The 13,027-nt window shown below is 45.0% G+C and overlaps 1 protein-coding gene across 2 annotated transcripts in view; it reads left to right on the top strand.

Moving 5' to 3' along the window:
* The window catches only part of LOC106595141 (elongation factor-like GTPase 1), an 81,073-nt gene extending 70,675 nt beyond the window's left edge, over positions 1-10,398 (top strand). For both annotated transcript variants that reach the window (XM_045689445.1, XM_045689444.1), the window contains exons 21-23: positions 745-1,328; positions 3,612-3,796; positions 9,778-10,398. In XM_045689445.1, the coding sequence (XP_045545401.1) occupies positions 745-1,328; positions 3,612-3,796; positions 9,778-9,966 (958 nt within the window). In that variant the 3' untranslated portion in view covers positions 9,967-10,398. The remainder of the gene's footprint in view (positions 1-744; positions 1,329-3,611; positions 3,797-9,777) is intronic.
* Positions 10,399-13,027: the final 2,629 nt, after the last annotated feature.

Consider the following 13,027-nt stretch of genomic DNA (forward strand, 5'->3'; position numbering starts at 1 on the left):
GGTTGGGATGAGAGGGTACGCAGGTATTTCAGGGTGTTTCATATGGGTTGGGATGAGAGGGTATGCAGGTATTTCAGGGTGTTTCATATGGGTTGGGATGAGAGGGTATGCAGGTATTTCAGGGTGTTTCATATAGGTTTGGATGAAAGGGTATGCAGGTATTTCAGGGTGTTTCATATGGGTTGGGATGTGGGTATGCAGGTATTTCAGGGTGTTTCATATGGGTTGGGATGAGAGGGTACGCAGGTATTTCAGGGTGTTTCATATGGCTTGGGATGAGAGGGTATGTAGGTATTTCAGGGTGTTTCATATGGCTTGGGATGAGAGGGTACGCAGGTATTTCAGGGTGTTTCATATGGGTTGGGATGAGAGGGTATGCAGGTATTTCAGGGTGTTTCATATGGGTTGGGATGAGAGGGTATGCAGGTATTTCAGGGTGTTTCATATGAGTTGGGATGAGAGGGTATGCAGGTATTACAGGGTGTTTCATATGGGTTGGGATGAGAGGGTATGCAGGTATTTCAGGGTGTTTCATATGGGTTGGGATGAGAGGGTATGCAGGTATTTCAGGGTGTTTCATATGGGTTGGGATGAGAGGGTATGCAGGTATTTCAGGGTGTTTCATATGAGTTGGGATGATATTTCATATGAGATGAAATTGTGTGCTATGCAGGTATTTCATGGTATTTTATATGCTATGCAGATATTTCATGGTAATTAATATGGCCATGTTGTTATTATTAGGTATGGACCAAACTTCCTCCTTAACAGCGTAGAGGGGTACCAGAGACCATCCGTGTGGCACTGCCTTGAACGAGAGAAAGGAGAGAAAGAGGGAGGGGAGAAAGGTGAGGCCAGCGCCATCCGAGACTTTGACAACAGCGTTGTCAGCGGTTTCCAGCTCGCCACCCTCTCTGGTCCCATGTGCGAGGAGCCCCTCATGGGCGTCTGCTTCTCTGTGGAGAGATGGGACATGAACTTCCCCACCCAGCGCACCCACCTGGACTCTGTGACTGAAGAAGACTCCAACTCCCTTGGTGCATCTGTTTCCGAAAGCCCCGGTGAGGCTGCAGGTCAGCAAGAGGCCTCAGGCAAGGCAGGGGGAGCGGGTGAGACACCTTCCCAGGCAGAGGGTGCCGTGGCTGGGGCGAGCCAGGGGAGACGCAGGGCGGAGGTTGGGGCCGGGCTAGTGGACTGCTACGGGCCGTTCTCTGGCCAGCTCATAGCTGCTGTGAAGGAGGCTTGTCGGCACGCATTCCAGGCCAAACCTCAGAGACTCATGGCTGCTATGTACACCTGTGAAATCATGGCTACAGCAGAGGTGTTAGGTAAGAGGCTTAGCAGTACACACATGGCAGAACACACAGGCACACGGCAGAACACACAGGCACACGGCAGAACACACAGGCACACGGCAGAACACACAGGCACACGGCAGAACACACGGACACACACACACAATATAACACACGGACACACACACACACACACACACGATAGAACACACGCTGGGCAAAACACAAACTAACCACTGAGGTCTTAGGTAAATAGCTGAAACACAACACACACACCTTCAAGTCTGCTTCAATCTTTCCTGGAGGCATTACTGCATTCTAAACCACACAGGAGGAGGAGGGAAATATAACAGCTTCTATTCAGATACAAATGACTGTGATACATCTTTTCAGGACATTCAAGCCACAACATGACAACTAAACTACCAAGAATGTTACACCAGGTGGAGGGTGAAGTTGCTGCACAAAACTCACATTCTAGTGTGATTTGAGTCATTGGACTGGTATATTATCCCATCCCCGGTGTAGGGAACACATTCTAGTGTGATAGGGGTCATTGGACTGGTATATTATTCCATCCCCGGTGTAGGGAACACATTCTAGTGTGATAGGGGTCATTGGACTGGTATATTATCCCATCCCCGGTGTAGGGAACACATTCTAGTGTGATAGGAGCCATTGGACTGGTATATTATCCCATCCCCGGTGTAGGGAACACATTCTAGTGTGATAGGGGTCATTGGACTGGTATATTATCCCATCCCCGGTGTAGGGAACACATTCTAGTGTGATAGGAGCCATTGGACTGGTATATTATCCCATCCCCGGTGTAGGGAACACATTCTAGTGTGATAGGAGCCATTGGACTGGTATATTATCCCATCCCCGGTGTAGGGAACACATTCTAGTGTGATAGGGGTCATTGGACTGGTATATTATCCCATCCCCGGTGTAGGGAACACATTCTAGTGTGATAGGGGTCATTGGACTGGTATATTATCCCATCCCCGGTGTAGGGAACACATTCTAGTGTGATAGGGGTCATTGGACTGGTATATTATCCCATCCCCGGTGTAGGGAACACATTCTAGTGTGATAGGGGTCATTGGACTGGTATATTATCCCATCCCCGGTGTAGGGAACACATTCCTTAACTCGTCCACTGAAACACAGAGAAAAGATTTATGATGGTACAGTATTGGTTGATATTTAAATAGCCATCACTAGCCGGCTACCACCCGGTTACTCAACCCTGCACTTTAGAGGCTGCTGCCCTATATACACTGGCCACTTTAGTAATGGAACACTAGTCGCTTTAATCATGTTTACTTACTGCTTTACTCATCTCATATGTATACACTGTATTCTATTCTACTGTATTTAGTCAATGCCACTCTGACATTGCTCGTCCTAATATTTATATATTTCTTAACTCCATTATTTTACTTTAGGTTGTGTGTATTGTAGGTATTGTTGTGAATTGTTAGATATTACTGCACTGTTGGAGCTAGAAACACAAGCATTTCGCTACACCCGCAATAACATCTGCATGTATGTGACCAATAAAATGTGATTTGGCAACCCTCATTATTACTGTCTATGCTCTAGAACTATTCTAATATTTGTCTTTGTAGTGTAAGTGATCACCAACTCTTGTTTTCTAAGGTTGATCCAAAATGGCACCCTATTCCCTGTATAGTGTACTACTTTTGGTCATCATTACGATTCAAATGAGCCTTGGCCAACTTCTGTTACGGATAATCAATAAACAGATAATAAACCATATCTAAACAGCACGTTTAGCAGTCACATCCATTTACAGCCAGCCAAATCAACACCAGAATTAAGTGTGTTATTATGAGCCCATTTCAGAAACAATATGACTTTTTACACACTTCTGCAACACTAGCATCCCTTTAAATGGGGCGTTTGTCAAGCTCTTCTAATAACCTGTTGTGAATACCAATGCTATCCGCTCTATATACCCCCACTTAGTTTCATTAGTATCGATGAATGTGATCCATAATTTAATTCCATGATGTATATTATAGTAGATGTTGGTTGCGTAACATTTAGTGTAGAAATAGACTTCATCAATACTTTCATTACATCGTGTCCATTATTTAGATCTAATCAATAGTTGGATTAGATCATGCATATAAATAGATTGTATACATAGTTGGATTAGATTGTGTGTGTGAATCGATGTGGTCAATCATTTGATTAGATTGTATATAGCTGGCCACACTGTATACGTGGCCAGAGTACACGTTAAGCCACTTCTACTAATTATCGTGTGTGTGTGTGTGTGTCCAGGTCGTGTGTACGGGGTCCTGGGGAAGAGGGAGGGCCGAGTGTTACAGGAGGAGATGAAGGAGGGGACGGAGATGTTCATCATCAAGGCCGTCCTTCCTGTGGCCGAGAGCTTCGGATTCGCTGACGAGATACGCAAGAGAACCAGTGGATTGGCTAGTCCACAACTGGTCTTCAGCCACTGGGAGGTGAGGCGCGCACACACATACACCCTGTCGTGTGCAGACACACACACACACACACACACACACACACACACACACACACACACACACACACACACACACAGACAAAAACACAGCAGGCATACAACTCACACACACACAGACAAAAACACATGCCAGGCTCACTCCATGGGGGGTTGTGAGCTGCAACTCATCAGTCTGAAAACAGGTGTTTGTATTTTTAGCTCTTAATAATTTAATGGTTTTTCATAAATGAAGGAATAAAGGAAATCACAATGCTGAACTAGGATCAGTGTTTATTTCACCTTTGTCTCTAGAACTCATAGCCCTGTTCCCTATTAGTTCCACTATGAGGTGAATCCTAACTAGTCTCCCATTGACATCAATACATGACTTCTCTGACAATCTCTGGCTCATCCTTATTATACCCCTTTTATATACAGACAAAACCCCCACTTCTTTACCATACCACCTTCTGTATACCTTCTTGTTTTGGGGCGGCAGGTAGCGTAGTGGTTAGAGCGTTGGGCCAGTAACCGAAAGGTTGCTAGATCGAATCCCCGAGCTGACAAGGTTAAATATAAAATGAATTGTTTATATCTGAAAGGGGTAAGTGGTCAAAAACACCTCAAAACCAAGGTTTTGTAACCAAAAAACAGGTATCGGGTCTGAAAATGTGTCTCTGTTTGTAGGCAGGTCAGTTCATTAGACCTTTTCTGAACTTGTGGACTGTAGACACTGAAACCTCAAACAACTGTCTTTTCAATGTCTATATCCAAATTGGCACCCTATTCCCTATATAGAGCACTAGTTTTGACCTGGGAACCCTATTCCCTATATAGAGCACTAATTTTGACCTGGGCACCCTATTGCCTATATAGAGCACTACTTTCGACCAGAGCCCTTGCTAAAAGTAGTTTTGGGAGGCCTGAATCTGAGGTGCCCTTTCAATAAGCAACTGAACTGGCCTGGATGTTTTTAGCACCCATATTTAAATTTTTATTCAAATATCTGTGTCTGTCTTCAGTTATATGTGAGCTCTTTGGCCACGCACACCAGTGTTTGGTGTTGAAATGAGAACGAATAAGCAGAACCCCATACCTACTGTAAAATATTGTGGTGGATCTTTGATGTTATGGGGATATTCTTCTTGCACTGGTCCTGGGGCCCTTGTTAAGGTCAACGGCATCATGAACTTTACCCAGTACCAGGACATTTTAGCCCAAAATCTGGTTGCCTCTGCCAGGAGGCTGAAACTTGGACGCAAGTGGATCTTTCAGCAAGACAATAACCCCAAGAAGAAAATCAAAGTCCATGAACAAATGGTTCATTGGCCCCAAAATCAACGTTTTGCAATAGCCATCAGTCTCCGGACTTTAACCCCATTAAAAACCTGTGGTATGAATTGAAGAGGACAGTCCATAAGCGCAGATGAAGGATATCAAGGATCTGGAAGGATTCTGTATGGAGGAATGGTCTAAGATCCCTCCCAATGTGTTCTCCAACTCCTCAAACATTTTAGAAATAGACTCAGTGCCGTAGTACTCGCAAGGTGAGGTTTTGAAAACAGGGTCTCTTTCTTTGACCTTTGGTATTAGTATAAAATAATATCATTTCACAATAATTTTTTGGCAAAAAAAGCCAGAGGATGCTTTCTCAATACCTTCAAAAAATTGTTATTTTGAGTTCTTCAATAAATGTGAATATTTGTAGCTACTTTTAAGTCAATACCTGCAGTCAACTTGTGCAATACGTTAGGAGATAAAGCAGATTGCGTTCTTCATTTCACATCACATTATTTTACAGTTCCTAGAACAGTTGAGCCAGTCACGTGTTCGTTGTAAAGAGCGAAACAAGAGAAAGCGGAGCTGCTGAGTCCATAGCCTTCTATATCTATCAGAGTCTCTGTTGTGTGGCAGACATGAGGTGATGAAGTTACACTTGTATTCATTCACTACTAAATGTTTGCAATCAGATATATTATAACTGCTTTCTACTGTGTTTTAGAAGTCTGAGAGCTCTGTTATCGGAGTTCTGTACGGCTGCCATTTTTCCCCCTGTGCTTCCTAGTAGCGTTTTTTCCATCCTCCATTCTTCTCCACTCTGCTCCGTGTACACATTATGCTTTTCCTTCAGAAAAACATGCATCATAACATTTGGTTAATTTGCACAATTTCTCTCGTTCACATATGCTTGTAAATGTCCACATTCACCGAAAATGACATTCGGTAACTACTAGCTATACTTGTATAACTTTATGAGCTGGATTTGCTTGTCTTTGCAATTAGTTTGTTCATTTTTGCTTGTTAGCATTTACCTAACAAGGTATATGTGATTTCGCTATTACATGTGCTAATTTTGTTAGCATTCCAATGGGCTTTTTGTTTTTAGCGCCCCTTTGTGTGCTATGCCGGTAATTACGTAAATCCCAGGATGGCAGAAGAACAGTATGACATTTTGAAAATCTGGGTACCTCTCAAGCCTAATACAATGTACTGTAGTTTTATAATTTATTTTATAGTCATTTTTGCTCATCTTTATCAAGGGGGTCAATAATTTCAGACCCCACTGTATCTATGTGATGGGTGTGTGTATTACGTGTTTCTTATTGTGTGTGTGTGTGTGTGTGTGTGTGTGTGTGTGTGTGTGTGTGTGTGTGTGTGTGTGTGTGTGTGTGTGTGTGTGTGTGTGTGTGTGTGTGTGTGTGTGTGTGTGTGTGTGTGTGTGTGTGTGTGTGTGTGTGTGTGTGTGCTCCAGTCTGTCTGGGGGTTTAAGTGGTTATTGTTCAAAGTCGGCTAATCTAATTGGCCGCGAGTGCCGGCCGTTGTTAATGAGCGTGTGCAGCCCGGTGTGTCTCTCTCTCTCACACACACACACACACACACACACACACACACAAGCCTAGTGAACAGCTTTACGGTCTGACCTGATGTCACACTGCCAGGCAGAAGAGACACCACACACACACACTGCTTTTATTTGTTATTATTATCTATATTATTATCATTATTATCTATATTATTATTTTTATTATAAATGCTGTTGGGAAAGAGCTCTCAAGGTAAGAATGTTACTGTATTGTTTTACACCTGTTGTATTCTCGGCACATGGCGAATAAACGTTGAAACTAGATGCGACACACACGCTATGCAAATTCATTACAACACACAGCATGTCACTCAGTATTAGATTCCCCAGTTGCTCCACACACCCACCCCCTACCAGCACATTGTTGTCAGCCTTTGTGTGTGTGCTTCATTAAAACAGGTCTGTCCAGTTTAATTTACGTTACTCTGTCATTATCTGCAGCAGTTAGATAGATTGTTACTCCATAGACAGTCATGACAACATAGATTGTTACTCCATAGACAATCATGACCACATAGTTACTCCATAGACAATCATGACCACATAGTTACTCCATAGACAATCATGACCACATAGTTACTCCATAGACAGTCATGACAACATGGATGGTTACTCCATAGACAGTCATGACCACATAGTTACTCCATAGACAGTCATGACAACATGGATGGTTACTCCATAGACAGTCATGACCACATAGTTACTCCATAGACAATCATGACCACATAGTTACTCCATAGACAATCATGACCACATAGTTACTCCATAGACAGTCATGACCACATTGATGGTTACGCCATAGACAATCATGACCACATAGTTACTCCATAGACAGTCATGACAACATGGATGGTTACTCCATAGACAATCATGACCACATAGTTACTCCATAGACAGTCATGACAACATGGATGGTTACTCCATAGACAGTCATGACCACATAGTTACTCCATAGACAGTCATGACCACATAGTTACTCCATAGACAGTCATGACCACATAGTTATTCCATAGACAATCATGACAACATTGATGGTTACTCCATAGACAGTCATGACAACATGGATGGTTACTCCATAGACAATCATGACAACATAGTTACTCCATAGACAGTCATGACAACATAGATAGTTACTCCATAGAGAGTCATGACAACATAGTTAGTCCATAGACAATCATGACATGGATAGTTACTCCATAGACAGTCATGACAACATAGATAGTTACTCCATAGACAGTCATGACAACATAGATAGTTACTCCATAGACAATGACAATGGGGTTTTAGTAGACTCCACCTTGCTTCTATCTGAATCTATTCTATACATCTAGTCTATTTAAATTAGATGCAAGCTACTGTTAGCATTTAGTTTATCATTGATTTGCTATGGACTTCATATTTATTTAACATATGAATAGTGTTTAGTGACAGAGAGAGAGCTCTTCTGTGAGTGTTGTATTGTTGTGTTAGCTATGTGTGTAAAGTTATGGACTTACATTAGATTAGCATGAGAAAGAGGTTGTGACAAGAACGTTTTTTACTTCCATTGTGTTGTTGTTCAGGGACTAGCATCTGCTGTGTGTGTGTGTGTGTGTGTGTGTGTGTGTGTGTGTGTGTGTGTGTGTGTGTGTGTGTGTGTGTGTGTGTGTGTGTGTGTGTGTGTGTGTGTGTGTGTGTGTGTGTTCATTCAGGCTAATGTAGGTGAGGCCCACTGACACGCTTCATGGAGCGCAGTGACAAAAGCTCTCTCTCTCTCTTTCACTCACTCACAAACACACACACAGCAGTGAGACAAAGGCCCCTGTAAAGATAAGTAACCGAAGGGATGCACACAGCAGGGGCCGCAGAGAGCAGATTAAATCAAAGACCTGTGTGTGTCTTTGCTTGTGTGCGCTCGTGCGTACTAGTGTGTTTATGTGTTTCAGCCCCCCTGTTGGTACAGTCCCCCCGTTACAGTTAGAGCTGAGAACCCGCCACTCTAACCCTGCACACGTACACACACAATGAAACACACACCCATTCGCCAAACTGGACCCAATTGTGCTGAAATATATGTTACTCACGTGGTTCCCGTGTGTGTGTGTGTGTGTGTGTGTGCGTGTGCGTGCGTGTGCGTGCGCAACCTCGTAATCTGTCTGGTGTTGTTCCTCCTCTACCATCTGTTGCCTGCAACCAGAGTCTGTCACTCGGGGCCCCTAACGGCCAGGTGCAGGGGCCCACGTACACACTGGTACAGTAATTGTGGCATGGTGTGTGTGTGTGTGTGTGTGTGTGTGTGTGTGTGTGTGTGTGTGTGTGTGTGTGTGTGTGTGTGTGAAGCAGCAGAAGGCATTGCCTCATCTCCTCAGCAGGTTGCACATAGCCAGGCCCTCCTCAACAAACACACACAGTCTCTCCTCTAGAACACAGTGACACAGTGTTGATCTGGATGTCTGTGTGACTGACTGCTTTGGAAGAACACATGTATCTCTATAACCTCCCCTACTGTCAGAGCCTGATAGAGGGGGAGGGGGGTGGAGAGAGCCAGGTAGGGAGCTAGAGGGGGAGGTAGAGAGAGCGACAGGGAGCAGCTGAGTTGGATATCAGTAGTCATGTTCCCTTCCTTGTCTGCCACCACTGCTGAGCAAAGCTTAGCCAAGACCGGGTTCTTTGTCATGTGAGGTAGATTCCAGTGTCCGCTCCATGCTTTACATCTGTTAATGTTTATGGGTCAGGGCCCGTATCCACAAAGTGTCTCAGCGTAGGAGTGCTGATCTAGGATCTGTTTAGCCTTTTCAGTCATAAAGAATAAGATAATATGGACAGGGTTGACCTGACTCTGAGATGTTTTGGGGATACAGGTCCTGATCTTTGTATCTATAGTCCATTTAATGAAGCATTATCCTGCTCAGTGGTGGACTTCAAACTAAATCTGTCTGTATGTACTTCAAACTAAATCTGTCTTTATGTACTTCAAACTAAATCTGTCTTTATGTACTTCAAACTAAATCTGTCTTTATGTATAAACTAAATCACTCTCTCTCTGTGTCTCTGTCTGTCTCTGTGTGTCTCTCTCTGTCTCTGTCTGTCTCTGTGTGTCTCTCTCTGTCTCTGTCTGTCTCTGTGTGTGTCTCAAGGTGATCTCCAGTGATCCATCCTGGGTTCCTACCACAGAAGAGGAGTACCTCCACTTTGGAGAGAAGGCTGATTCCGCCAATCAGGCTCTGAAATACATGAACGCTGTTCGCCGGCGTAAAGGACTGTACGTGGAGGAGAAGATAGTGGAGCACGGCGAGAAACAGAGAACACTGAGCAAGAACAAATAGGCCCGTGTGTGTGTTTCCTGATTGACTCCTACCAACACACACCCGAGACAGACATAAAGAGCATCCAGTGTATACTGTCCCCCATCGCTCCACCATCATCACCCCCTCTGTCACTGTCCCCACCATCATCACCCCCTCTAACTGTCACTGTCCCCACCATCATCACCCCCTCTAACTGTCACTGTCCCCCACCATCATCACCCCCTCTAACTGTCACTGTCCCCCACCATCATCACCCCCTCTAACTGTCACTGTCCCCCACCATCATCACCCCCTCTAACTGTCACTGTCCCCCACCATCATCACCCCCTCTAACTGTCACTGTCCCCCACCATCATCACCCCCTCTAACTGTCACTGTCCCCACCATCATCACCCCCTCTAACTGTCACTGTCCCCACCATCATCACCCCCCTCTAACTGTCACTGTCCCCACAATCATCACCCCCCTCTAACTGTCACTGTCCCCCACCATCATCACCCCCCTCTAACTGTCACTGTCCCCACCATCATCACCCCCTCTAACTGTCACTGTCCCCCACCATCATCACCCCCTCTAACTGTCACTGTCCCCCACCATCATCACCCCCTCTAACTGTCACTCTCCCCCACCATCATCACCCCCTCTAACTGTCACTGTCCCCACCATCATCACCCCCTCTAACTGTCACTGTCCCCCACCATCATCACCCCCTCTAACTGTCACTGTCCCCCACCATCATCACCCCCTCTAACTGTCACTGTCCCCCACCATCATCACCCCCCTCTAACTGTCACTGTCCCCCACCATCATCACCCCCTCTAACTGTCACTGTCCCCACCATCATCACCCCCTCTAACTGTCACTGTCCCCCACCATCATCACCCCCTCTAACTGTCACTGTCCCCCACCATCATCACCCCCTCTAACTGTCACTGTCCCCACCATCATCACCCCCTCTAACTGTCACTGTCCCCACCATCATCACCCCCCTATAACTGTCACTGTCCCCCACCATCATCACCCCCCTCTAACTGTCACTGTCCCCACCATCATCACCCCCCTCTAACTGTCACTGTCCCCACCATCATCACCCCCTCTAACTGTCACTGTCCCCCACCATCATCACCCCCTCTAACTGTCACTGTCCCCCACCATCATCACCCCCCTCTAACTGTCACTGTCCCCCACCATCATCACCCCCTCTAACTGTCACTGTCCCCACCATCATCACCCCCTCTAACTGTCACTGTCCCCCACCATCATCACCCCCTCTAACTGTCACTGTCCCCCACCATCATCACCCCCCTCTAACTGTCACTGTCCCCCACCATCATCACCCCCTCTAACTGTCACTGTCCCCCACCATCATCACCCCCTCTAACTGTCACTGTCCCCCACCATCATCACCCCCTCTAACTGTCACTGTCCCCCACCATCATCACCCCCTCTAACTGTCACTGTCCCCACCATCATCACCCCCTCTAACTGTCACTGTCCCCACCATCATCACCCCCTCTAACTGTCACTGTCCCCCACCATCATCACCCCCTCTAACTGTCACTGTCCCCACCATCATCACCCCCTCTAACTGTCACTCAAAATGAGCTACTGATGCTTTTATATTATGGAGCAGTTTTGCTGAAATCCTCCTTAGAAAATGTTTTTTAGTCCAGAACTAGACTTAATCTGCGTCTAGGAAACCAGCCCAATGGGTTTTAATAGCAGGACATGCAGCTGTGTCTTTACCCGGGAGAATCCCTTTCAGCTATGCATAATTGACGAGTGTTCCCGTTCAGATCCAGTTTTGCTGTTAAGTGAAGTGGCTTGAATTAATTTCTGCTCTCAACCTAATTGAATTGCAGTACCCAGCCCCCTGTAGAGCGGCATTTCATTTGGAAAAACAGAAATATGATGCAAAGTGGGATTGTACGTTTTTTTAATTATTTGGGGACAGCGCTAGCGAGCTATAGCCTTGTTGATATGTTGAGAGCTCTGGGTAAGGTATCTGTGTACAAGACATAAAGCAATATGTACAGTATTTACCAGAAAGCAATAAAGAAAGAAAATGGTGTGTTTTTTGTTTCATTAATCAGGAGTGATATGTGTGTGGGTCATTCTTCAGATGTGGTGACATTTGGACATGGCATTTTGGAAAATAATTACTTAATGTTTCTAGATTTAATTGAAATGTATTTGGGTACATCTTCCCATTCTAAATCAAATAATATGGCAGCTTAATGACGTTAAATATTTGTTACCATTATGATAACATGCCAGCAGTAGGAGTAGCAACACAAAGGATGGTAACGTCAATGACACATTTTAGGTAATTGAGGATTTTACAAGATGGGGCCACAGATGTTCAAAAACCCTTTTTAAAATAATTTACTAAAGTGATATAATTAATCATTTTGCGCACAATTTCCCTTAATTTACATTGAGTAATACCAATAACACTTTTTATTCAGACATACCAAATTAATAATGGAATCCTCAATGTATCATTTTTGCAGATTAGAGGGTGTGTGTGTTCCCCTAAGACAATTATGAGACAGTTTTCCATCACTGGGAAACTCCTTGCACTTCAATCAATGTACTAGAACAACTGTCTAGAATTGCTCTACAAGTTCTCCCTCTTCATTCCCCTATTTCTACACTCCTCTCACAGACTTGTTCACATTGTGTTGTCTGACCCCTCTCCTTCCCTCGCACACATCTCCCCTTTTTCCTCCCCTCCCCCACTCCTTCCCCTCTCCTTCCCGCGCACACATCTCCCCTTTTTCCTCCCCTCCCCCACTCCTTCCCCTCTCCTTCCCGCGCACACATCTCCCCCTTTTCCTCCCCCACTCCTTCCCCTCTCCTTCCCGCGCACATATCTCCCCTTTTTCCTCCCCTCCCCCACTCCTTCCCCTTTCCCCGGGGTTGAGGAAGAAAGATCTCTTTCTCTAGCAAGAAAACAAAGGAGATCAATGGTTGAGGTGTGTGCGCTCACACGTGTAAAGTAACAGGAGACAGCACAAAATAGTTAAAACACACCTGAGCTGAGCTTGATTGTAATGGGTTGAATGATTGTGAGCTA

This window comes from Salmo salar, chromosome ssa11 (assembly GCF_905237065.1).
Source record: "Salmo salar chromosome ssa11, Ssal_v3.1, whole genome shotgun sequence".
Classification (NCBI taxonomy): Eukaryota; Metazoa; Chordata; class Actinopteri; order Salmoniformes; family Salmonidae; genus Salmo; species Salmo salar.